This window comes from Corapipo altera, unplaced genomic scaffold (genome assembly GCF_003945725.1).
Source record: "Corapipo altera isolate COAL_440 unplaced genomic scaffold, ASM394572v1 271, whole genome shotgun sequence".
Taxonomy (NCBI): Eukaryota; Metazoa; Chordata; class Aves; order Passeriformes; family Pipridae; genus Corapipo; species Corapipo altera.
The window spans coordinates 1,079,128-1,104,538 of NW_020884935.1; the positions used below are offsets into that span (position 1 = coordinate 1,079,128).

General features: G+C 47.1%; 2 protein-coding genes and 1 long non-coding RNA gene across 3 annotated transcripts in view; 2 read left to right on the plus strand and 1 right to left on the minus strand.

Annotated features, from left to right (window-relative positions):
• The window catches only part of PIGL (phosphatidylinositol glycan anchor biosynthesis class L), a 57,137-nt gene extending 41,489 nt beyond the window's left edge, over positions 1 to 15,648 (plus strand). The window contains exons 4-7 of the mRNA XM_027660254.1: positions 287 to 354; positions 8,065 to 8,096; positions 13,822 to 13,955; positions 15,035 to 15,648. Coding sequence (XP_027516055.1) covers positions 287 to 354; positions 8,065 to 8,096; positions 13,822 to 13,955; positions 15,035 to 15,133 — 333 coding nt within the window. The 3' untranslated portion in view covers positions 15,134 to 15,648. The remainder of the gene's footprint in view (positions 1 to 286; positions 355 to 8,064; positions 8,097 to 13,821; positions 13,956 to 15,034) is intronic.
• Positions 15,649 to 15,959: 311 nt separating this feature from the next.
• CENPV (centromere protein V) lies at positions 15,960 to 19,222 on the minus strand. Its single transcript, XM_027660255.1, has 5 exons — positions 18,996 to 19,222; positions 17,942 to 18,040; positions 17,080 to 17,149; positions 16,573 to 16,687; positions 15,960 to 16,229 (listed from the first exon to the last, which is right to left on the minus strand). Exons 1-5 carry the CDS (start codon positions 19,217 to 19,219, stop codon positions 16,105 to 16,107), a joined length of 633 nt encoding a protein of 210 aa, XP_027516056.1. The 5' UTR covers positions 19,220 to 19,222; the 3' UTR covers positions 15,960 to 16,104.
• Positions 16,227 to 25,048, plus strand: LOC113955098. The gene is made up of 3 exons (XR_003530422.1): positions 16,227 to 16,391; positions 17,086 to 17,280; positions 22,737 to 25,048. It is a non-coding gene; the product is annotated as an uncharacterized LOC113955098 (long non-coding RNA).
• Positions 25,049 to 25,411: the final 363 nt, after the last annotated feature.

The following is a 25,411-nucleotide window of genomic DNA, read 5'->3' on the forward strand; positions in this document are numbered from 1 at the left end:
GGCCTGGTAATAAGTAACAAGTGCATCCTGCCAGTGGGAACATGATCTTTGTCATCTTTCTGTTGTTCAAGCCGTTAGACTGTGTAGTCATCTAGTTCCAGAGTGGCTTGTTTGTTTAGTTGTATTTCTGTGGCATGATGAGTTCACACACAAGGCCTCTTTGTGCAACACAAAAACAACTCGTTAGTTACAATGGGCTGGGGCAGTGCTGTGTTAGATGTCAAAGCTGGGAACTGCACAGTCTCCTCCTCCTCCTAAATGGTTCTTGTTCTGTGGTTTATTGCAGGTGGTGACCTTTGATGCGGGAGGAGTGAGTGGCCACACAAACCACATCTCTCTTTACTCTGCTGTCAGGTACACTGTGCTCTTACTGCATCCTCACCTGGGAGTTACACAGTGAACAAGGTGCTTGTGTGTGAGCAGAACCAAAACCAGCATTGATTTCACTGCTGTAACTGAGTGCCAGGCTGTGGGGCACAGGCTGTTTGGAGAAACTGCCACAGCTCTGTGAATAACCAAAGCATCTTTTAGAATTCCATCAGCTGGTGCTTTGCCAGGCTCCTTTTCACTGGGCCCTCTTTGCTCTTCCTGTCCTTGATCCCACTAAAATATGCCACAGATCACTTTGCACTTCTGGTTTGAGGAGGGTGTGTGAATAGCTGATGCCTGAGCCGTCGGTAGTTGGGTTTTGGAAAGTTCTGCACCACCATTCCAGAGGATGTTGCCATCCTGTCCCGGTCCCTGAATTTACCTCTCTGACCCAAGAACGTTGCTCTTTCACTGGAGCTGTCCCTGTTTACCACTCTTAGGAAGAGCCAATTAGTTCCTTCACCATTTTATTCCTTACATTATGGGACCCTCTGTCCCTGTGCTGTGGGAAGGTTACTAGACAGAAGGCCCTGTATTAAAATCACCCACATTTTGCTGGCAAGACAGCTACTGTATTTTACTTTAACTTTTTGCTCATTCAGACCTCACTGTGTCCTAGAGAGATCTCCTCCAGAGCTACCCCTGTCTTTCCCAGGCATGAGAAGAACTCTTTACAAGTATAGGTTGTATTTATAGCACCCATTTGTTTTCCAAATCATCTGTGCCATTCAAATAACTCTTCTGGCTCTCCGTGCTGACAACATCCCAGTGATTTGCCTTTCTCACTTGCCTAGAAAAAGCTGCAATGCCACAGAACCTGTACTGGGACCTACTGAGCTCCTCTGGGAAGATGCTGAAAGCATTTGATGCTGGAATTCAGCATTAGAGGGGATCATGGCTGCTCCCAGCAACTTCTGGAATAGCCTAAAAGAAGGAGAGGGGGTAGAGTTAAAGCAAACTGTGTTTGGGCTGAGTTGGGAGATGCTTTCTGGCACAGCTAATTGAGGAGTGAGTGAGGAGCAGAGGTTGATGACCCAGAAGCAGAGGTTGATGACCCAGGAGCAGAGGTTGATGCTCATACCATTGGCACAGAGGGACTGAAGAGCTTCCAGCTGCCTAGGCTTCTGTTTGCTCAGTCCATTGCTGTAGGACCTGCAAATAGGAATGGAGGGCGGGTTTTTGTTTGTGTGTCCCCCTTACATCCTGAAGAGATCATGGGAAAACCAGCTGGCAGCTGAGTTATGTAGGAGAAAGTTAAGGAAAACTCTTGATTTTGATCCTGTCCTTCTTTGTGGTTGTGCAGAAATTACTTTCCTACCTTTATGCTTTAGGTTTCCTGTGGGTGTGGGGGGGATTTAACCCTCTTCTCATCTCAGAGCATGTTACTGGAAATATTCATTGTCTGAAAGCCCCTTGAACTCAGACCTTTGCATTAGTCCTTAGCTACAGCAGTCCTGGGCTGATGAGATCCATGCTGATAGGGACACCAGAGCACAAGCAGTTCTCATTAACTAAGGGCTGCTTTGTGTCTTGTCTCTGTTCCAGTCCTGAATCAGCAGAAATAACCATGGTAGCCCTGTCATCTGCATGTGGCAGGAGTGACGCTGTGGCCACCGAAAGGTTAAGTTTATTTTTAGTGGCTTGTTTGCCCTCATTATTTTTCAGTTTGTGTTATGGAGGAAGTAGAGCGTGACTGTATCACTCCTGACTCGCTGTGCCCTGATGAGGTCTCACATGTTGGCCAGTACAGGCAGCACTGGGAGCACAAGCTGAGCCTTCTCCCATCCCCCTGTGCCAGCAGAGCTCTGCAGAGCCCCGGGGGCCCCAGGGCTACATGGCAAGAAAAAGGCAAATGAACTCTCCCCTCCAGGTATCATGGGCAATGTGTTTATTAACCATCTTTAAACAAGGTGTGCAAGGTTCTGCCTCCACTGTGGCTCTGAGTGGAAAAGATGAAGCAGAGGGCTGGTGCAGTGATCCTTGGCTCTTTTGGATTCTCCCAGTCCCTGGGAGATAAACTTGTGTCCACCACCCATGGATTATTTCTGTAAGAGCAGGGGTAGAACAGGCTGGGTGACCCCTCCCACAACTCCTCGCTTCAGGAGGTGCAAATTATTGAACAGCTTCAAGGAATAAAACAGTTCAAGCAATGGTCATAGCTGAGCAGATGCTCAGTATTGTCTGCTAAGGGCATAAATATTCTTTCCAGTGTCTGGAGCAGAGGTTATGTTCAAAGGAGCAGGAACTATTCAGAAAAAATGAGCCCTTTCCCTTGCAGCAACCTTCCTCCTGACAGCTTGCAGGAGTCCAGCTGCTGTGTGTGCCTGCCTGGCCTTCAGATCTGGGAGGAACTGGGAAATGCCAGGGTTCGAGGGTGGATTTGTTCTTCTGCAAGGGAAAAATAAGAAAAAACAGGGTGGGAGAGAAACACAAATTGCTGTTTGATTTCGGTCTCCCCTGGGACTATTTCAGTTCTGGCTTCCAAATGGAAAAAGAGACCCAACCCAAACCCAAGAAAAACCCACAGTAGCAAAACAGAGGGAATTGGAAGCAATCCTCTGTAGCTCTGCTTCTTTCTTTGTCACCTTGATTTGGCAACATCATTCTCTCTTTTCCCCAAAAACAGGAGCTTTCCCTGTGGCCAAGAGAGGCTGGATCCTTTTACACTCATCCACAAGGAAGAGCAGGGTTTGAGTGACATCCAGGTCACTTTACTGCTCCCTCAGTGTTTGGCCAGTCTGTAGGCACTGTGGCAATAACCTTGGTAAATACTCTGTGACAGGAATATTGGAGAACCTCTCTTTTCCTGCACTTTGAAATGACGGTGTTTGCACTGAGATCACATGTAATATCAAGGGGGTTTAGTTTTGCATGAGTCACTGTGCATTTTGATTTTAAACAACCCCTCTTACCCAGAAACCTGGCAAATGGGGGGCTGTTGGCTTTGTTGTTTGCTTGATTGCTTGGGATGGAAAGGAATCATCTTTGTGAGGAGGAGGAAGGACTGTACCACTTGTTTTCTTCAGTGAGCTATCAAATCCGTTTCATCCCAGCTAGAACAGAAAAAAAAAATAGTCTTGTCTGCTTAGGGCAGAGCAAACTGAGTGGAAAATAGGAGCTGCTATATTTAACTACTGTGCATTATGTTGTTATAGCAACTGCATCCATAAAACTTCTATCAATGATGCCATATAAAAAGCTACATCAAGGAATCATTAGCCGAGCCTATTCTCGTCAATTCCATTTGGAAAAACACCTCTCAGTCCTGCAGGATGTTTTTTAACATTCACCAGCTCAGTGGTAGGTTGTAAAAGAGGCTGTGCAGAGGTAATATTTGGGAGCTTAGTGCTTTATCACTCTGGAGCTGATTATGATGCAGCCTGAGTGCCACCGATGCCTTGTTGCACTGACATGTCACAGCCTGGCTCTTGAATGCCCCATTTCTGAATGCCATGGGCATTGTGCAGAAGGGCTGCACTGAGGTTCCCTGAAAGAGGAGGGTTGGTTAAGTGCCAGTTTTCAAATCTGTATATTGAAACAATGAACTGTCCAGCCAATCCCACAGACTCAGTGGGTACTGTTCCCAAAAGCCACCAACTGCATCACATCCCAACAAAGCACAGTTCTGCTTGTGTGGGGTTTCCAAGGCCTTAAAGGATGTGTTGAGCAGGGAGGAAGCTGGTTTTTGGGTCATTAGCTTGATAATAGTGAATGATATCCCATTTACCATTTTGTTTGATGCCTTCTTACAGTGTGGGGCTGGAATGGGACTCTAATCTCTCCCTCCTTTCAGCAGCTGTCCCACACATTCTATTGATCTGAGATGTCCCTGGGGATCTTAGGAGTGGTGGCTGTGGTTGCACCCAGACTGCCCCCATAAGGTCGAGACAGAATTGTCCTCTACTGTTGATCCTTGGAGACTTCCCTCAGAGGATTCTGCCCTGTGTCTGGTAATATCCCATTGGCTGGGCATGTTATCCTAGATTTTATCTCATTCCTTCATTTATCCCCTCATTCCTTAATTTGACTAAATTCATTCATCCCAGCCCCCTTCCATGACACTGCTGAGAGCCATTAGGATTAAAGTTGAGCACAGGGCACCAGCATTGAAGGGATTCCCCCCCAAAGTAGTTTTTTATTCCCAAGAAACAGCCTCGGGGGATGTCCTTCCAGCATCATTAGGCAGTGAGTGGAGCAGTGACACTGCACATTCTTCTCCCAGGCAGTGCAGGGCCCAAAGCACAGAGCCAGGGAACAGCTCTGGCAGCTGGAACATCTCTGAATTGCCACTGGCAGAACCATCTTTTGCCACTGCTGCACCTGAGTACAGAGAGCTTGGGCAGCATTTTACAAACTGCATGTTGCTACATGGTGTAGTTCAGGGTGCATGGAAATAGAGCCAGAAAGTCCAGTTAGGGAGGGAGGAGGCATTCCAGATAGCAAACATTTAACATCTGGCAAGTATATCCTTCTAATATCTCTGTGACTCCGAGGAGACTGGCTGTTCTTCCTCCTTCACATCTGTTTCATCAGATTAATCAGGCAGATTAGAGTTTGGGATTCTAAATGGAGCCCCAGCACAGCTTTAAGACATCCATTCTTTCCATGCTCTCCAGAATTGTATTTCCCCAGTGCTCCACAGCAGCCAGCACAGTCAGTTCAGTGAAGGGTTTTGCCTTTGGCACAGGAGAGTGTTTGGAGAGTGAAGTCATTGAGTTCAGTGAACAACTTCTCATCAAATAGAACATGGCCAAAACCATAACACACCCACCAGGGGATCAGCCCCAGAGTTCTGTGTTCCCCAGAGGAGCTCTGTGTTCCCCAAGACCAAGTTTTCAGCTCTATCTTGACTCGTTTCTTCTTTCCACCAAGTGGAGGTTTCACTGATTGATGCCACACAGGAGCTGATCCACTCGCTTTGCTCACATCTTTCCTTGAGGATGACTGAATAAAGGCAGGGAATTTGGGAGGAGCTCAGTCCTGAATTTGCAGGGTCAGGGCTGTTGGGCCATTTCAGTGGTTCTGCTGAGATGCAGCTGATGGCTGCAGACAGCAACAGCCTTCAAAGCAGCTGGTCCTTCAGGGAGGAGTCGGGGCTGAGCTCTTGCAGTGCAGAAATGGTTGGAGCCTTCAGATGTCTCGTGGCCTTTTGAAATTTTTCATTGCAGAGGGTCTCCCATGAGGATCTGAACCTACCACAGGCACAACAGAGAGGGTGCAGTGAGAGGTGCCCTGTAATCACCAGCCTCTGGCACTTGGTGGGTGGGTGGGAACAAGCCACCTTAGGTCACTTCATGTTTAAAAAGAATTATAAAAAGTGTCTCCGGGGGAAGAAAAAAAAAACACCCACATGGAAAAAGCTCCTGAAAAAGAGCATGTTTGTGTTTGACTTTTGGGGATTTTATGCCAAACTCTTTCATTTCACCCAAACCACAGCAAGTCCAATCTGTAAAACAACATTCCCAAAATGGCAACGACTGAGAGCTGCAACCTCTCCCCTACTTGGAAGTGTCCCATGGAGACACTCCAGCAGGGTGGAGATGGGAGCGAGACGGTGGATTTGGGAGAGGATTGGCTCATTTTGTGAACGTGTGCAGGAGGTAGAGTTTTGTATTTCTCTCTCTCTCTCTCTGTAACCACAGAGTATCTCTTGCCTGAGAAATACAGATGAGCAAGGCTGCAATTCTGCACATAGAGCTGGGTGGAGCCCATTCCCAGAGCTCTGCACTGAGCTTTGCTGAGTCCTGAAGCATTTGGATCAGGACAAAAAGGATGAGCGGAGAAGTAGTTTCTTCATGCCTGTTCTTCCAGATGAGTGGCAGGTCTGCTGGCAGCAGCTTTGAGGACCTTTCAGTAACCAAAACACAGTTTGTGTCTGCCTGAACCCTTATACAGCACGAACTCCCTAATTTGCTGCTGAATGAAACTCTCCTTCCCTGCTGAAGATGCTGCCTGTTCCTGCTGAAACGTTTCCATATGAAGTGGATCTCTCGCTCCTGTTTCTGCTGGCAGGAATGGTTATTATTAGTTCCCTCTGGGAGCAGCTCAGTAAGGGCTTTGAAGGTGCCTCCATGGCAGAGCAGCACACCCAGAACAGACAGTGGGCCTTCAGATAGTTTGCCAGATTTCACAACCACTCACTGCTTTATCTCTCCAAGCTTGTTCTATAAAGTTCCCACCCCGCCTGCTGTACCAAGTGCTGAATCACTTCTTTGGGTGGCCAGATTCTACTTGTGGGGGAAGAAACCTCTGGCAGAAGAGCAGAGCAGATATTAATGGCGATACTTAAACCTTCCTCCCCCCCCCCACTGCCCACAAAAAATTGCTGGTAATGTTTACAAGGCAACATTTAATGATCTTTGTCAGAGCAGTAAGACTTGAGTGGTGGGGTAGAAGGTGGCCAAGTCAGTATTCCAAGGCCATTGTTTAGTAGGAAATGGTATTGCTTGCAGAGCTTTGGCTCTGGAGCAGAGGAGAGCACTGGCAGGAGAATCTGTGTAAGGCATATGTTTTCTGATTGCTCTTTGAGTTCTGCCATGACCTGCATTTCTGGCTTGACTTTTGCTTTGAATTATGTTGGATATTCATTACTCCGTGCTTCCTATTTTGTCTATGCCTGTGTAGTTAATCCTTTTCCTTGAACTTAACCAATAGCCAGAGATAATCCTAGTTTGAAGTGACTGGAGAAACACAGCAGTTTACATATAATGCATGTTTGATCCTGGTTGATTTACACATGAACTGGCACATTGTCCTTCGTTTAATACACCACTGTAAGGTGATAACAATCTCTTTACATATTACTCAGGGTTAAATAACTTTTTTTTTATATTTCCTTTCTCCTTTTGGCAAATGTTCCATTGTTTGGAATTTTTTTCCTCATGGAAGAGCACGCCTGGGACAGCCCTGAGTGCCATCTGCTGGAGACCTGCTGCCTCCCAGCCCTGCCATGGGCCAAATCCGGGGTGATGCAGATGGGAATGTCAGCACAATTGCTCCAAAGCCATGAGCCACAGGCTAGAGCAGGAAAAACAAGAGAATTAACAAGGAATTGAAGCTAATGCCCTCTGATGCTTTCACCATACCGGGATCATTTGCTTACACTTCTTGATGGAAGTGCCTTCACTGTTCACATCTCCCACACTGGTCCCCTCATCCTGTTTCCAAGGGAAGCACTTTTGCTACAGAGACTATCCAGGACAAAGTCATGAAGGGATCAAAGTGAGCAAAAAGCCAGAGCAGCTTCTCAGATGTCCCAGTGCCAGTGTGAGTTAGAAAACAAGAAGCTGGTCCCAAAGAGGAGCTGCTGAGGCAATGTCCCTGGCCAGCAGACCCTGGGCTTTAAACAGCCAGTGCTCCCAGAGGTGAATAGCCTTTGGCAGCCTCTTGCAGTTTCCCTTAGTGCAACTTGAGAAGTTTGAGAGTGAATTGGATTTATAGAGCTTATTTGTGATGTGTCCCAGCAGCCAGGATGAGGAAAGTAATGGCAGAACAGTGTGGGCAGTGAGGCTTATCCCTGCCTGAGGTGTGCATCCAGTGGGCTCCTGAAGGTTCTCATAAGACTGGCCATTGTAAATGTGTGTGTGTGTGTGTGAAGAGAAAAGGGTTGGTTTAGTGTACAGAGTTTATACCTGTAAAATAAGGGTTTGGATAACTCCACTGAGTGTTCACCCACATGTATCTCTCCTTTCACAGGTACCTGCATTCAGAGGGGAAGTTACCTGAAGGTAGGTCACCTCACATCCCTGCCCTTGCAGGCACTGGGCAATCGTTTACATCAATGTTCTGTCCAGGGTTCCAGCTGCCCAACTCACCCCTGCAATGCAAATGAAACCTGCAGCTCAACTCTTCCTTGCCCTTTTATCTCCCTGCAGTTTTTACCCACTCAAACTTCTCTACAATCACTTTTCTGTCCCTAGGGGTTCTGTGATTCAGTGTCTGCCCTGTGCCTTTTGCTGTCTTGGGTGAATATGAGTGTTATTTCCAGGTTTCTCAGCTTAATCACAGAGGTTTTGGTCACGTCTTACTTACAAGCCCGTTATTCTTTTCTGTGACAAAGGCCTCAGAAACCATTACCAGCTTAGCCAAGAATGTTTGTGTGTACCAAGTTAAGCTTCCATCAAAATGTGCTCGGGAAAGGTACCTGAAATCTGCAGTGGCACAGCAAGTTTTGTAATGGCTTCTTTCATCTACAAATGAACAAGAATCCCTGAGAAACCCTCTGTACAAGTAGGTAAAGGAAAGAAACAAATTACAGAAGCAGGTTGCTTCTGACCCATTTTCTAGTTGCTGTCTCAGAGCAGAGCTGCTGTCCCAGAGCAGAGCTGCAGCCCTTATCTCCAGCAAACAGTGCCTGACTCAGGGACAAATGTGAGGAACTAGTTTAGGCACAAAGCTGTCAATCAGCTCTTTGGACAGACCATGGGAAGGTGGCTCAACCAGGCCCACCCAGTCAACCTCCTGTTCCCTCAGCAGCCATCTGGGCTGTGTTCCTTTAATGCTAATTCCCAAATCATTGTAGGATTTGAATGAGTCACAGCAAATCAGTTTTAATTCTCTGCTAGCAGGAAGTTGCAGACCTAATGAGAGAGTGTGAGCCAAGATGGCAGAATGCCCTTTAGCTGAGTTCTGACTCCAGTCTCTTCAGCTCCCCAATTTATAAAAGAGCAGTATAATGCCAACTTCTTTCCTGGGACCTTTTCTTTGTTCAGCTTTGGGATGCAGCAGAGCTCTGTGTGCAGCACAAAGGACAAGGACCTGCAGTGGTTGATGTCACTGCTGGCTGTCAGGCCCCATCTACACTGAGCCACTTTCATGTGCTATTCATGCAGGTCTGTTAGATTCACTATGGTCCTGAATATGGGCTGAGCCTCAAATTCATTCAGGTTTGAAACAGAGCTCATGTATAGAGAACACTTCCATTTCTCCAGCAGCATCAAGAGACTCCTGGAGCTGTGTGAAAGCCTTGCTGCTCTGATTACATCACATCTGACATGACCTACAAACACCAAAGGAACGGGGAGCTCCCATGCTGCTGCTTACGCTAAGCCTTTCCAAATATAGTTCCAGTCTCATTGAAATTCCCAGTATTTATAATTTGATCTGGCAGGCGTGCAGGGCTGTGCATCAGAGGGGCTTAATGAAACAAGAGTGATGCTGGGATTGAGGCTGTCTGGCTAGAGCTGAAAGGCATGTTCAGGCCATGGAAATTTGCTGCTCTGCTGTTGGTAAGAGGGAACTATGTGTGGGTGAACCTGTGTAAGCCCATGTGATCAGGGAATCCACAGAAAATCTCTCTGCAAATGCAAAAGCCAGCTAAGCCTTGCATTGCCTCAGTGATATGCAAATGAGCACCCTAAATATCCTGCTTTGCTTTCTAATGCCTTTAGCCAGCATAAACACAACAGGCTTTTTATAATCTGTAATCAAGTTCTCCAGCCTGGGCACAAGATACTTGCGCTTGTCTCAGGAAGTCAAGACAGCTGCTGGATATGCTCCCACCCCTGCCACTGGCCCCTTCCAGCTATAACCAGTGCTCTTCCAAAAGAGCTGGTGTGCTTCCATCCCTCAGGAGCAGTGCAGGCCTGCAGCACGCACAGATCTGCCCAGGAGCTCCTCATTCTAGGCAGACCTGCTGCCTCAGTGATTTGGAAGCAGAAAGCCAAGCCGAGCAGGCTGCAGGCTTCACACACTTCTATTCCAGGCCTAATCCATGAGCTATATTGATCCTGCCCTTTCTGCCAACCTAGAGAGGTTGTATTACACTGCTAATCCCCTCCTGCCCAGGTCACAGTTGCCAAGGCCTGAAAATCTGTCTAATGCAGTTTTGCACTTTTTGAAACGTCTTTTAGTTGTTAAACAAGACAATCTGATTGCAGTATAAGTTTGAGGCTTTATTCTTTGTCCTCGTCGTCCCCAGATAAATGGCAGAAAAGGTCACGCAATGTTTACATTAACATACTTTTATCACACTTAGCACAATGATCTCTACATACAGAAAAGGAGGCACACAGGGATCTGCCTTTTGCACTGTTACACACATTTTTAAAATTTACACACTTCTTTCAAACCTTTTCATAACACACTACTATAGTTAAATATATACCAGTATATATTTGATAAGTGGTGTTAGCCTAAAACAGTTTTCTCTTTCTTATTTTTATCTTTGGGTGTAGGTGCTCATCACAGGTATTCTTCCACTGGAGTTAGCAGCTTCCTTTCTCTCTTTCCCAGGCTGCTCAAGGTCGCTTAGTGGATTCCAGTGTTATCTCAGAGGCCTCTGGCTAAGTTGCTGTTTCAGGGCCTCGAGCTGGAACACCTGTTTGGCTCCCTAACACAGTCACAACAGGCTGAAAAGCTTCACCTGCTGGTGTCACAGGAGTGGACTCCTCAATGGCAGCACTGCTCCCACCCTGCTTGGCAGGGAGCAGCCTGTTTCTCTGAACCCTTTTTCATCTCTCCCTGGACTGTACATTCCTTCCCTGCTTCATTTCATCTCACATTCCCATGCAGAACAGGCTTTGCTGTCAGCACATGGATATCCTTGTGATATCACTGGCACAGAAGGCTCTTAAGAGTGCCCTTTCTTTGGGAGGCTGAATGCCACCATGCCACCACTTTGCCTGATCTGACCAAGGAGGGCACAGCAGGTCAGATAGATCCACACAGAAATCATTTGGAGTGGTTTTTATCCCCTATTGCTGAGCTTTGGGGAACAAAAGGTGTAATTGCTGCATGAATTAATATTTCTCAGGGAAAAAAAAATGAGGAAAGGGAGAGTATGTTTTGTTAACAGAGCAGTCCAGGCTTCAGAGGGCAGTTGTGGGTAACTCTGTGTCAGACCTCTCTTCCCATCACTGTGGGTAGGAATTCACATGGCATTGGCAGAGTCCATTAACAACCATCCAGGAAAGGAAAGATCCATTGCCCCGTGCTTGCTGTAGCCTTGTCTTCCCTTGTTTGAAAAGCAAACAGGTGGCCAGTGGGAATGCTGAGGACAAGAGCAAGAGGATCCATATCTATTCCTTTCCTCTGCCACAGTGCAGCACTAATTCTTGTCTCTCAAACTACCCACAGCAGCAGCCCAGAGGGTCTCTGCAGAGAAGGGGGAAGAGGAGTTCCCCCACTCGTGGCACATCACAAGTTTCCTTCCAAGTTTGGAAACAAGAAATTCTGTAGTGGGAGTAGAAGAACCCTCAGGGCACTTCTGTTAGTGAGCAAGTGCAGCACTTGTCCCTGCAGAGCATCCTTTGCAGGAGCAGCTGAGACCGATGGCAGCCAAACAGCAATGCTCTGCTGTCACTTGTCCGGGTGGGCCGGGAGCGAGACGGGGTTTAAGCTCGCGGTCAGGAAGTGGCACAAGCCATCCGTGCTGGTCCCACAGCTCCCCGCATTCCCGCACGTCCGGGGGACCCCGCGGGGAGCTTGGCAGAGCTCATCGCACAGCTGCTGCTCACAGGAGCACCGTGACCTTGCAGGGCTGGGGGCTGAGGCTGCGGGAGGACGGGGGTGGGCACACGGCAGTGGCACAGTTAAGGCAGGAGGGTGTTCGAGGCAGAGGGGTCTGAGCCGGGCCGGGCCGGGCCGCGGGCAGCGCTGCGGGTCCCGCTCCCGCAGCCGGCGGACACCGCCATCTCCCGGCGGCTCCCTGAGCGACGCCAGGAGTTCCAGGAGGGCTTTTCCTCCAGGTCCTGGCACAGCACAGACTCCTGTCAGCTTTTATCTGGATAGAAATGCCAGTGGTTTTCCTTGAGGCCTCTACCCCTGCCCATCGCTGCCCACAGGGAGAAAAGAACTCCTTTGAGTGCTCTGTCCGTCCTGCTGGGGAGTCACGTGCCAGGATCAATGGAAAGGGAGCATGGCCCTGGAGCCCTCTGAGACGCTGAAATAAGGAGTTACCAGTTTTTCCTTGGAGAGTGGAAAAAGCTATTGAGAAGTTGGAACAATCTTCTCTTGAAGGAGAAAAAAGAAAGAAAGGAATTTAAAGATCTCAGAGATGTGCTGGAGGGAGTCTATGGGGGCTGCCATGTCCTGCCCTTGCAGGCTTTGACTGGAGTAAAAGCAAGTCTTTTCTTTGCAGTGAAATAAGTCAGGAAGAGGCTGGGACACAAATCACTTGTGAGGGGATTTGTCAGGATGGTCCCGTGTGTGCTGTTTGTCCCTGGGTTCAGTGTGTCACAACCCCCTGGCTGGGAAAGGAATGGTGCTGGTGGGGCATCTTGGAGTGTCAGACTCTACCCTGGAGACTTGTGGGAGCTTCCCCTGTGTCTCCAGGAAATTGTAGAGCAACAAGTTTTCCCTTCCTGTCTCAGGCTTGGTAGTGGTTAAACTGAGGGATCTACCAAATGTCCAAAGTAGGGAAAAGTTCTTTGTTCCTGCTCCTGTCCTGAAGAATCTTTTCCCTTAGAGGGACACGAGTCCTGCTGACATTGTAGGGCTGAAAGGCATTTGAGCACCACCAGCTCAAGCAGTTATTAGACTTGAGCACAGGCTTCACACCCTGAAATGGTGCATCAGGAGCCTCTGCAGCAGCTCAGCTTTGTCTTGTGTCTCCTTTGAGTAATGTCACTGTTTCAGGGCACACTGAAGAAGATCTAATTGTGAATCGAATTGTGTCTCTGACCACCTGTGTAAACTGTTACTTTGGCCTCTTCTGTCAAACTTTAATACAATTAGTGAAGTGTGGAGCATAATCACAGCAGCTTCCAAGCCCCAGGAAATCCCAAAGCAGCTCCTTTGAGAGCTACAGGCTCTAAATGGGACCATCAGTAGCTCTGAGCTCATCAGTAAAGACAATTTAGCCATAGTAAAAAAAATAGCAATTAACTTTGGAGTTCAAGGGGATCTTTAAAACAGAAAAAAAAAAAGCTTCCAAACCAGCAGAATCTTTATACATTTTACCTTCCTCTGCTTCATCACAAACATCTGAGCACTGTATTCTGGAACTCTGTTAAAGTGTAACTGCTTGCCTGAGTTAATATTTGATACTGCCATTCCCGAGACATGTAAATATTTATTCTGTAGCTAAGAATTGGAGCAGAAAGGTGAAATTTCATTTTGGTAGCTGAACCAGAGACTGCTGTTTTAAAATTTCCATTATGTGCTACAGTGCTAGCATTCAGAGAATCATCATTATGTAGGAATAATTTAATTATAAGCAGAAAAAAACCCCAGTTTTTGTGGTAGTCAAAGCTAGTTTTGCTTTCAACAGACTGTACAAAACAAGAACCAGTACAAATAGTCATATACTGAATAAGAACCGGTACAAATGGTCATAAACATGCCCTGGGCACAAAGAGATCCTGGTGGAAGCATCAGGAAAAGTTGCTCCCCTTTTGCAACAGGATCCCAAATCCAGCAGCACATGGGAGCCTGCAAAGACCTGCTGAGCCTGGAGAGAAGGGCACCTTACAATACTGTTGTTTTGAAATAATTCCCCTTTTCTCTGTGCAGGGTGCCGTGTGCTCGTGCTCGAGTCAGTGAATCTCTTGAGGAAGTACATTTCCTTCCTGGATGTGCCCATTTCCTGCCTCCTGCCCAGGGATGCCCTGTTCATCCTCACAGAGGAGGAGACTGAGCAAGCCAAGGTGAGACGTGTGGCACCTGCTTAACCTGCTTGAATGGCTCATCATCACTGTGAAGACTTTAGTCAGAAGTGTCACATTCACGGGGAATTTCATAAGTGGGTTATAAATGTCACTAAGGAATGTCTGCAGTGACTTGTAAAACATAGACAAGACAGGTGACCTCGTGTGCTGTGTGACAGGATGGGGCTGAGCTGATTTCCAGCTCAGAGGTGTCCAGTAGTCACAGAGCACTGAGTTTTACACTGCATCCAGGATGCAGGATACATTTCAGAGGAGACTGGATCCAACGTAATATTCCCAATATATGAGTGGCCTGTCAAAGATTGGCATGACTCCATGTCAGGAACAGCATCCTTGGACCACAGCTCTAACTAAAGACAGAAACAGCCTGTCAACTTGTGGTCCAAAGAGTTCCCTTCTTTGCTATGCATTTTTTATTTTGCTGCATGAGATCTCACACATTTGTCCACAGTTCCCTGTATCAGAATCTGATTAGCTCCCCTTGCATAGCATGGAAATGTTTGCCCAGAAAACAGTGCTGTTAATTCACAGATTGCAGAACTTTTCTGCTTTTGAGGCTGCTAAAAGGGAGAGTTACACATGGAAACTGCTCAGATAGAGGTGGTGTTGTTATTTCCATGTGTTTTTTGTTTCTGAAACCTGACCTTTCTGGGCTGATGCACTGTAAATATTCGGTTTCAGCTGTCAGTGTGTGGTCGGAAGCAAATGCAGGGATGTTCCCAGATACTCACCTATCAGGTTCCTGCTTCCCCAGCATGTGAACACTCAGGCATGAGATCACATGGGGAGGAGGAGTTATAAGTGATAAATACACTGTCTCAGCACCAATCTGCAGCTGATAATGTCCTTTCTAGCAGGACCCTCTGAACATCAGCCAGCACAACACCAGCAACACAGGGGCACAGAGGCCCCGTGGATTAGGCAGCCTCCCACCTCGCACTGTTCACTGAAAACTGTCCTACAAATTGGCAGTGATCCTCACAGGAGGCCTAGGAAACTGCCCTCACACAAGGCCTGGAAGGTTCTTGTAATGCTCTCTCCACTCTTTTTCCTTCTAGAGGGCCATGCGGTGCCATCGCAGCCAACTCCTCTGGTTCCGTCGCCTCTACCTGCTCTTCTCACGGTACATGGTGGTCAATTCACTGCGCCTCCTGTAGCAGGATGTGGCTCACAACTCCAGGAGAAAAGAATGACCAAAAAAAAAAAGGACCATGCCAGGCTCAGGACTAAAGGAAACTCCTGTGTTATGTGCTGGAGAGGACGGGATGCTCTTTGTGTAGCATTCTCCAGGCTACAGAAACCAGGCATGTGAACTTCCTTCTGAGTATCTTGTTGCCCAATACCTTGAGATGAACAGGGTTTAACAGCTACTCTGTTTTCTCACTGTAGAAGCTTAAGTAGGATGAGATATTTGGATTAACTTAATTAGGAGTTGAATGCAGGAGTATTCTGCATTGGAGAAGATATGGCACAAACTATTTCCCCAAAAAGATACAGCTGCAAGGACTGCTTGGCAACTATCTCTTGGTGCTTTTATAAAATCGAGATATCAGAAGGAACTTTTCAAAGAACACACTCTCTCCACAGATACCAGATCTACAAAGACCTTTCTTATTCAGTCAGAACTTTAAAAAGCCCAAGCTTTTGAATAAAACATCAGAAATAATACAAATTTCTCTAATTGCACTGATCTTTGCTGCTGCTGCTGCTTCTTTTATACATATTGTGTTGCAGGCTCCACCTTCTCAGTGTCCCTCCCGAAACATGAGCATTTTTTCTTGCTTCAGAACACGGGGCTCAAGATCAGCTCACAAGAGTCTCAGCAGGACGTAGGAATGAGGTGCAAGAGACCCAGACTGTAACCAGGTCTTTTATGTAACTAGGTCTTAAACTTTAGCACAGCTAGAGGCAAAGTGCCAAACTAGCAACCCTGGAGTGGTTTACAGAGCAGAGGCAGTTTGTCAACTGAAAGTCACAAAGGAATGAGACAATCAACATAGAAAGATTTATTTAAGAAACAGAGAACAGATAACAGTAGTGTAGAAATTGATTTTACCATCCATCACCCAGGAAATCCCAGACTGCAGTTCCACAGCAGTGCTCCAAGTTCAGTTGCTGGAAGGCTGTGTCAAGGTTTTGACATGTCTCTGATGGTCTTATGCTCCCCCACTGCTTTCTCCCATTCCTTGCCATTGATATCCTCTGTGACAATGGTCTGCACGGTGCCATCATCCAGGCAATGGGGAGCTATTCCTGAAGAAAGACAGAGCACACAGAAACCTGCTTCTCAGAAAATGAGGGAGATGCCTGCACCACTCCGTGGATGGGGCATCTCAGGGAATATAAATGCTATTGCTGTAAGGATGAGGAGCCTGGATGAGAATCCTGTCCCAGGCACGAGCCCACACATCACAGGTAAGACTTTCTTATGGGGGAGCTACAGGTTCAGGCTGCAGTTCCAGATGTTTAACACTTTAGGGACAAACTCTTAAGACACATGCTGCTCCCTGCTGTCATGTTGGCATCTAATGGAGGCTTTACCCAAGGGCTGCTTGGTGGTTAAGTTTGGTTACCACAGCTTCCTCTTTGTACTTACCATAACCATCTGGGTTGGAACGAGGAGTATAAAAGCTCTGGACACCACAGGTCTTGCAGAACGTGTGCTGGGCACGGTGTGTGTTGAAGGTGTATGTTGTCAAATTATCAGCACCCTAAGCCAATGAAAAGCAGTTTTCTATATAAATAAGTTTTCTATATGAATACATGGATAAATTACTTTAGGCCTATAGCTAAGAAATGTAAAATTTAAAATACCACCTTCCTATCTTGATAAACAGAGTTCTGCATTCATGCTCCTTTTCTAAGCCCCTGTGCTCTGTATGTAAACATGTCCATAACAGTCAAGCCTCAGAACTGCAAGAGCTCCAACATCACCTCACCAAATAAGATGCACTAACACACCCACCCCAGACAGGACAAAATTCAGCCATTTCCCCCCAACAGCCACACACGAACTTAAGATAGAAAAATGGGTGTTGCTTGGATCCAGGCTGACACTGGGTTATACTGCTCAAGCTCATGGCCACGCTCTTACTGTGTTTACCTGCAGCAGCTTGAAACGCGACGCTGGGACAATGAAGTGTCTGTTCTGTTTCTTTGTGCAAATGCTGCAACTGTAAAAGAAAAAGCAGACCTTTCTGGAAGCAGTGGACAAGTTGTAGTGCAGCAGTCAGATCTTGCAGGGACCTCTTGACAACAGAAACTCCACTGACAGTTAGAATGGCTCCTGGGTGGCTTCACAGAGGTAAGTGGTGAAAGTGGACTCGTGGTGTCAGTAGTGTTTGGCTGAGCACACCCATGGAACAGACTGACCCTACACAGGTACCCCCATAAGGTGTCTTCTTACACCAAACATTATATTCTTCACATACACAGCTCTTTAAGGACATACTCTAGCCCTGAAAAATCTTTCAGACCATGCTTGGCCAAGTTTGCCAACGTTAATTACTATGCAAACAAGAAAGCAAAGTTCAGAAGTTCACCCATGAGCAAACTGCTTGCAGGCAAAGGGAGATCACTAATGAAATCAGAGAGTGTTTTAGTTTGAGGCACATGTGGTCAGAGATGTAATGTCACTTGAGAAGACCAAGTTAAAAAAGGATCAATGGGCTCTGAGCCCACTGACTGAGAGGAAATATAAAGCAGATGGCTGAGCACCTGCACTCACTAGATCTCTCCTGACACTTTCTGCATGAGCATGGCTGTGAGACCTGAAGTCCTGCCCAGAGAAGCAGCACCTGAAATCCCTGGTGTTGATCTCACATTGGATCAGGACGTAATTAAGGGTAAACCCGATGGAAACAGCTCAGAGGGTGTTCTGCAGCTGTCTCATCTTTTAGCTCTGAGGCTGCAAAAGCAGACAAGCTGATATTCACGTATGAGAACAGGGAAACAAAACAACTCACTTGCAGTTGAACACGTGCAGATGTGGTGAAGCCCAGACCTCAAAGCGGACGGCTCCACAGTGACAGCCTCCTGTGTGCTTGACCAAACCTCTGTGTTCACTGGAGAGAGAAACAACAGAGCTCTTGTGATCATACTCTCTTTTTTTGGCCAAGAGAGCAGTAAGGCTATACACAACATTATTCAGGTCTGCCTTGAGCAATTGCAGAACACCAGGAAATGTATCCATTCAAATGTATTTTAATACCATGTGTCAGAGTGAGGTAGGGAATGGCTTTTGTCCTGACAGCAGTTGCTTTTGTGGTTTAATTAAAATGCTGAAAAGAAGAACAGCAGTTCGAGGACTCTCTACTCTGTACAAGAGAGCTCCCCACCACAGTCCGGGTCACAGTGTCACCCAGGCTGCAGCTGTGTCCTGCACAACCCTACAGAAAGCAGGGTTATTACCACAGGACAACCTGCTTGGAACTGAGAACCGAAATTTCCCACAATTTTCCCCACAACTCCTCCAGCACCACTAATATTGCTCCATTTAAAAGCTAGAAAAAGCAGAGATAGCTGGATTTTACATAATATTTGAAACGTGTTTTATTTCAGATTGTAATTGCGGGGGAACTTTATGATCAGGGAATTTCTCAGCCTGTGCCTCTCCCTCTCTCTGAGTTGCCTCCTCAGCAGCTGGGCAAGACTCACCGTGCCGGGTCAATCGCAAAACGCAAAGGAAAAACATTTTCCTTTCAGATTTTCCCCGCCACGGACACTTAACTGATTACAGCGCGGCGATGATGTGCAGCGCTCTGCAAAGAGCGGGCACAGGGAACTGGGTGGGGATTTGGAGGCTGAGCCTCGCGGTGCCCCCCAAGGGCATTTTTGCCTGGAGAGCCGTAAAACAGGGGAAGCTTTAGCAGAAAAAGCAACTTTCTGCGTGGTGCCTGCGCCCCCTCCCCGCCCCCCGGATCCCCCCGGGTCCCCCGAAGCCCGCGCACCGCTGTGCGGGTGCGGCCGGGAGAACGATGCTCCCGCGGGCCGGGGCCGGAGCGCGGCCCCGCTACTCACTACGCGTCCAGCAGCAGCCGCGCCGCCTCCTCGCAGCTCAGCCCGTGCCGCTTCTGGAAGGCGGCCCAGCGCCCGCTCTGCGCCCCCAGATCGAAGGGGCCGGGGGACCAGGGGGGCTCAGCCTTCACTCTGGGCGAGGATCCCCCCGCGCTCCTGCCCCGGGCCCGGCGGGTCCCGCCCGCGGCCGCGCCGCCCTGACGGCAGCGCCCCATGCGCCGACCCATCCGCCAGGGGGCGCCGCCGCGCCGCCGCCGGTGCCGGGGAGAGCTCGCCCGGAGCGCGCGGACACGGCGGGAGCGGGGACGGGAACGGGGACGGGAAGGGGCTGGGACACGGCGGGACAGGGGGGCGGAGCTGGGTCGCCAAGGGGCGGTGTGTGCCCAGGGGGCCAACGAGGCCAAAGGCGTCCTGGCTTATATTGGCAATAGCGTGGCCAGCAAGAGCATAGTAGTGATTGACTGCCCTGTACTCGGCGCTGGTGAGGCCGCACCTCGAATCCTGGGTTCGGTTTTGGGGCCCTGACGACAAGAAGGAACATTGAGGCGCTGGAGTGTGTCCAGGGAGCTGGGGAAGGGGCTGCAGCACAAGAGGAGCGGCTGAGGGAGCTGGGAGGGCTCAGCCTGCAGGAAAGGAGGCTCGGGGGGTCCTGATTGCTCTCTACCACTCTCTGAAAGGAGGGTGGAGCAGGGGGGGGACAGTCGGGCTGTGCTCCCAGGGAACAAGAAAGGATGAGAGGAAAGGGTCTGAAGTTGCACCAGAGGAGGTTTAAGTTGTATGTTAGGAAAACAATTGTTAATTGAAAGGGTGTTCAGGCACTGGAACAGGCTGCCCAAGGAAGTGGTTGAGTCACCGTCCCTGGAAATGTTCAAGAAACGACTGGATGTGGCACTTGGGGACATAGTTCAGTGGCAGACGTGGCAGTGCTTGGGGACTGGTTGGACTTGATGATCTTAAAGGTTTTTTCCAACCTTAACAATTCTATGATTCCAAGATTCCAGGGTCTCAGGCACAGCAGGGCAGGTGGGCACTGTGAGCAAGCAAAGTTGGAAGTCACAGGAGGTTCAAGACCTGAGTTGTTCATGGTGTGTCCCGAGGGACAGAGGGCTCACTTCTCCCACCTCAATCCCTGCCTAGGCCAGGCATACCAATTATCCACAAGCATGAGCCCGAGGTTTTCCTTCTCATTCTGAACATATGATGCCTCACCTGTTCAAGGATGTGAAGGTGCTCTGCAGACCTGAGGGGCTGCTGTTGTTTCGCATCTCTGCTATGCACAACCCTCATTTAGACACAAGATCACTGTGTGACAACAGGCCTGGGATCGGGATGTGCCTTTGGAAGAGTGTTTAGTCCTTTGAAGTCATTGTGGCAGCCTCTGTAGAGAAATGGCTTCTAACAGGATTCCCACTGGACAGTTTTTAACAAATTCAGTAATGAAAGTCTTAAAAAGGAAAACAATCCAGAAAGTACATACCTTGAAAAACAAAAAACAACCAAACCAAAACCAACCAAAAAAACAAATAATCAAAAGCCCAAATCAAACCAACAAAGAAAAAAACTTAGGAAAATGTGAAATCACTCCACTAGTGGTAAATATCTCACAAAAAGCTATTCCTGAACATCTGAAAGCCAATGCTGTTTTTCAAGTAAAACTATTCAATGCAGGGAAAAGTCCAAATTTTGGAGGTGTCCAAGTCACATTTGGTTGGGGGGGAAAAAATCACTCCAAGGATGAACTTTGTGTCCCGTGTTGCAGGAGTGGACGTTTATTTTGTTTGACTTCTAATCAAGGAGTTGTATTCAACAGGACTTAATGTCTTGCCCTTTCCAAGAAGGGGAACGGGGAAAGATGTAAACAACTGAGCTGATGGTTTGTGGAGAGGCAGAAGGTCAGGTCTCAGCCAGGAATATGTCAAAGCAACAGGACAATGATGAATGAAACATCTATCAGCACTCTCTGGTCTGGAAAAGAGCTTTAAAAACATGCTACCACAGTGTGCAGGCTGCCTCCTGAGATGGCACATGCCAGGATTTGCATAACAATCCTGTGGCTCAGCACTTCTCCGATGATAGGAAAGGGCACCGAGTTGCAATTTCCTGTTATCCCTCTGAACCTCTGCACTGGTTACTCATTCTAATGGAACCATTTTAATACACCCTGTGTGACAAATTCTGACCCATGCCAGCGTGTTCATCTGCAGCTCCTGATCTGAGCCACTCCCAGACCTTTAGTCACACTAGATTTCGTGTTAGTCACCTTATATTTTGGGAGGAAAAAGTCGCTGAGATGAAACTGGAAACGCACTGAAACTGAGCCTGTGCAGGTTGCAGCAGGGGTTCGTTTCCCTTTGGCACAGAGACAGCCAGCAGCAGGCACAGGTTTCAGCCCACATGGTCTGTCCTGTCCTAAAACCACTGAACTGCTCTACACTGAAATCCAGAACATATTTTAGGAGCTTGTTAGTGATCAGTTCACAGAAATTACCTTCTCTCTTTAAGACAGGAGCCACTTGCACTTGTACATGTTCAAAAAGCAGTTCCTACTCAGTTCTACTGAGTTTGCAGTCCTTGTAATATCTGCAAATCTGTCACTCTCTGTGCCCCTCCACAATTAATTCAGCTTATTTTAAATGTAGAAGGCGTTTTGACAAGCTAAATTCTGTTCCCCTGTGATGTTTCAGGATAAAGAACTGGAAGACAAAAATGGAAGAACAAAATGCAGTTTGGTTTCCTAAGGCCACAGTGAAGAAATTCTTCCTCCTTTTTCGTTTGTTCCTTATTTTATTACAGAGTATCCTCAGAGCTCAAAATTGGCTCTCACATAAATAATCAGTTCAAGAGCTTTACAGTGGAGCTCCGGACGATGACAAATTTCACAGGTATTCTGAGTTGAAAGCCCTAAATTTCAATGATCACACACAGTATGGTCAGTGTACCTGGGCAGCAGGTGCTTCCTACTGTCCAGAGAGTTAACAGCTTTCATTTCATTATTCCAAAGCTGATGCAATGTTTGCCAGACTTTAGCAGTGGCCAATAGCTTGATGAAAAATGTATTTGCTCTTAAGCTTGTGAAGCAAAATGGAGAAGGAAGAATTATCCAGACAGATGATGGGATAGACAAGAGGAAAAGTCCAGTAAATGACAGTTGGTTCTCTGTGTAGGTGGCTTGTGATACTCAACAACAGTTGACGTGTTCCAGTGTTAAAGTACAAAGGGGTTTTTCTGTGCCATCTCATCTCTGCTTGTATAACAATGACTCAGCTCTGCAGCTCTGGCTCACAGCCCACATTGAAGTTCTGTCTGTAGGAGCATTTTCATCCCCAAAGCAACACTGAAAGCAGCTACATGTTTGTGGGTGAAGGGGAATTAGGAAGTGTGATGTTTTTTATCTAATAAGCAGAGAGGACTAGGAGTTGTGTGTAGCTGACACCATACCGAAAAAAACAGGTTGTTAAAACTACGTGGTTTGTTCAGAGGAGAAAAATGTCAGTGCTTGGATTTTAGTCTTCTGGTAGAAGGGGAAGCATTCTGGACATTCTCCTCACCATCAAGGGATCCGAGCTGGATCTGAAAACAAAGTGCAGGAGGTATCACCCCTGGACCAATGGATAAAGCCTGGTCAGAACAGCCTTGGCAGTGTTTGGTTTTGTTCCCTGTCACAGGGGTTCTATTGAACATATCAACAATGATTAACAGCATTTTAGGACTTATTTCTGTCTGTCTGTCTGTCTGTTTTTCAAGGTGCTTCTTTGCTATCCCGCTGAAATTCCTCACCCCAGAAACCACAACCTCAAAGGGCTCCGAGGCAGCAGAGAGGACGTGAACAAAGAGCTCCCTCCCTGCACTGCAGCTTGGATCAGATCCAAAACACTCACGGGCAGGAGGCAGACTGGAGACATGCAGACAAGTAATTTTTAGAATAGACCTAGTTATTAGCTGTTGCTTTCACTGGCACAACATGCAGACACAAGCCTGTGATTTTAGCCCAATGGTGGCTTTTATAAAATGCCTTCTCTAAGTCTCCTTCCATCAGAGCAGAGTGAACTGGCACATGTTCCTCTGGGTCATTCAGACCTGCAGAGAGAGACGTGCCCAAGCCTGTTTATCAGGACAGCACAGATCTTACAGCTGAATCCCATGTGTCCTGCAAAGTTAAAATATTCTTTAAACAAACAGGGAGACAGAGGAGTATCCCTCATTTTCCTCTTTTTACTACCAATCTATTTGTTTTTCTTAAGCTTTCAGTTCCTGAAGTCGGAAGCTTATTAAAACCTTTGTTTATTGAAGGTTTTTTTAGCACAAGGCTTTACAAACAAAACTCAGAGAGTTGTCTTTTTTTGGTAATCTCATAATATTACAGTCAATCTCACAGTACTTAGAATTATGACTCACTATTTTTGTAACCCTTGAACTTGGCAGCACAGGGACAAGCAGTAACATGCCACGAGTTTGTTTGTCTCGTGGGTGGAACTTGAGCAAAGTCTGGGTCTTATTGCAGTGTTACAGGCTTGGGGAGAATATATTTATCTCCACAACCGTAAATAAGTAAATATAATTATCCAGTGTTATACACAGTGAGAGAGATCTGAGGTAGGTGTGAGTAATGTTATGAGATAAGGATATATATATATATATAGTTTATATATTTTGGTTTTTTCCCTGTGGCACGTAGCCCTATTTTTGTCTGAACAAAGAACAGTAACTGGACTTGCTACACACCCTCAGAAGGCCTGACTGGCTGTCCCAAGCTAAACCCTGTAACTAAAGATAAACAGCTTGCTTCAGTCCACAGTGCTCATGGAAAAATGATCCCTCGTTGCTAGGACATTAGCCTACATGAAAAGCAGCCCCAGCTTGTGTTCCAGAATGTACAGATTCGTTGGAAACATTTCCCTGACCCCAGATTCTTCTCCTGAAAGTAGGTTGCTTTGTACTACTGCCCAGTGACCTACTTTTGAAACCACTTGGAAAGAAATATGTGTTCCCAACTGCAGGCCCCATGCCCTGGCGAAGGCTGGAGCCACCTGTGCAGCCAGGCCAGTCACAAGATACAGATTTCTGGGTTTTATCAGCTTTGCATTTATTTATATACAGTTCAGAGTCAGCTGCTTGATGACTTTTATTCACCAAGAGCTACTGGAGGAAGAGTGGAATGTTTGTTAAATACATGTGCTTTGTACAAGCACAGCAGTTCCCACACCATAGGATTTAGCCATTCTTAGGAACAAAAACAAACCACAAGGGAAGGCTCCTCTGCTTTTTGGTTTATACAGAAAGGAAAAACTGACAGAAATTTCTTCTTCTCTACCTACAAGGACATTAAAAAGAGAGACATGCACAGTGAAATCCTTAATACAAGTCTGTTGTGCTCAAACACTGCCCAGGCTTTACCACTGCCTGTGGTTCATCTCCAGCTTTACAGACGTGGCATTTCACATTTGTAAATATTAGTTCCTCGTGTCCTCTCCAGACTCCATGGCAGAATCTGTCCCTGGAGCAGAGCCTGGGATGTACAGCATGCCCAGGCCAGCCTTGGAGCAAACATTCAGTCCTCCTGGCACCACCAAACCAAACCAGCCTGGTGGAAAAACTGAGCAAAACTGGCAGCACAAAGCATACAAATGGGAAATTGCCCAACTCTGCCTTTTGCCCTAAATTTATGCAGCCAAATAATATTTCCAAGGTTGGCTATTGCCATGGAGCTGTTTCTGAACATTCCAGTTACCATTTTTCCCTCTTCCTGTTTCTACAGTGCAAATAATTACTGGTAGGATGATTTATTTCCTTTTTACTGTAAACCAGGAGGTTCTAGAAACCCTGTTAGGAGAAAGGAAAGCAAAAGGGTTTTGTTTTTGTTGAGGTTTTTTGGTGAGTTTGTATTTTTGTCTAGGTTTGAGGGGTTTTTTTAGGGGGAAATAGAGCAGCTCTGTGCTGAATCTTGCCAGTCACACAAGTGCTGATGCTTTGTGAGGGGAGGATTGAACAAGGTCATCTGCCTTCACTGAAGGAGCAGCAGGTAAAGCTGCTAAAAAACACATTAAAACCTTCTTGGATTTTGCGTATCCAGCTTTAATATGACATAAAATGAGTTAAGAGACAGACTGAAAGGGATGATGAAGCTTAATTAACCTGGGGCACATTTCCAAATCAGCTCACAGAAGGAAGCTGCTCCATAACTGATCAAAGCTTCCTGTTCTGGAGGCGAGTAAACAAGCATTTGAATTACAAATGTCAGCATTTCATCACGGGGCTTGTTTTGCAGGCTCACATTAGAGAATTAACCGGTCAGCCCGGTTCCAGCCAGTTCCAAGGGCAGCTCAGGAGCTGGGCCGCGTGACTGGGGCCACTCGTGTGATGCACCGGGAGCCTCCAGCGCTCCCCAAACTCCTAAATTATGTATTTCACCAGCTTTGCCA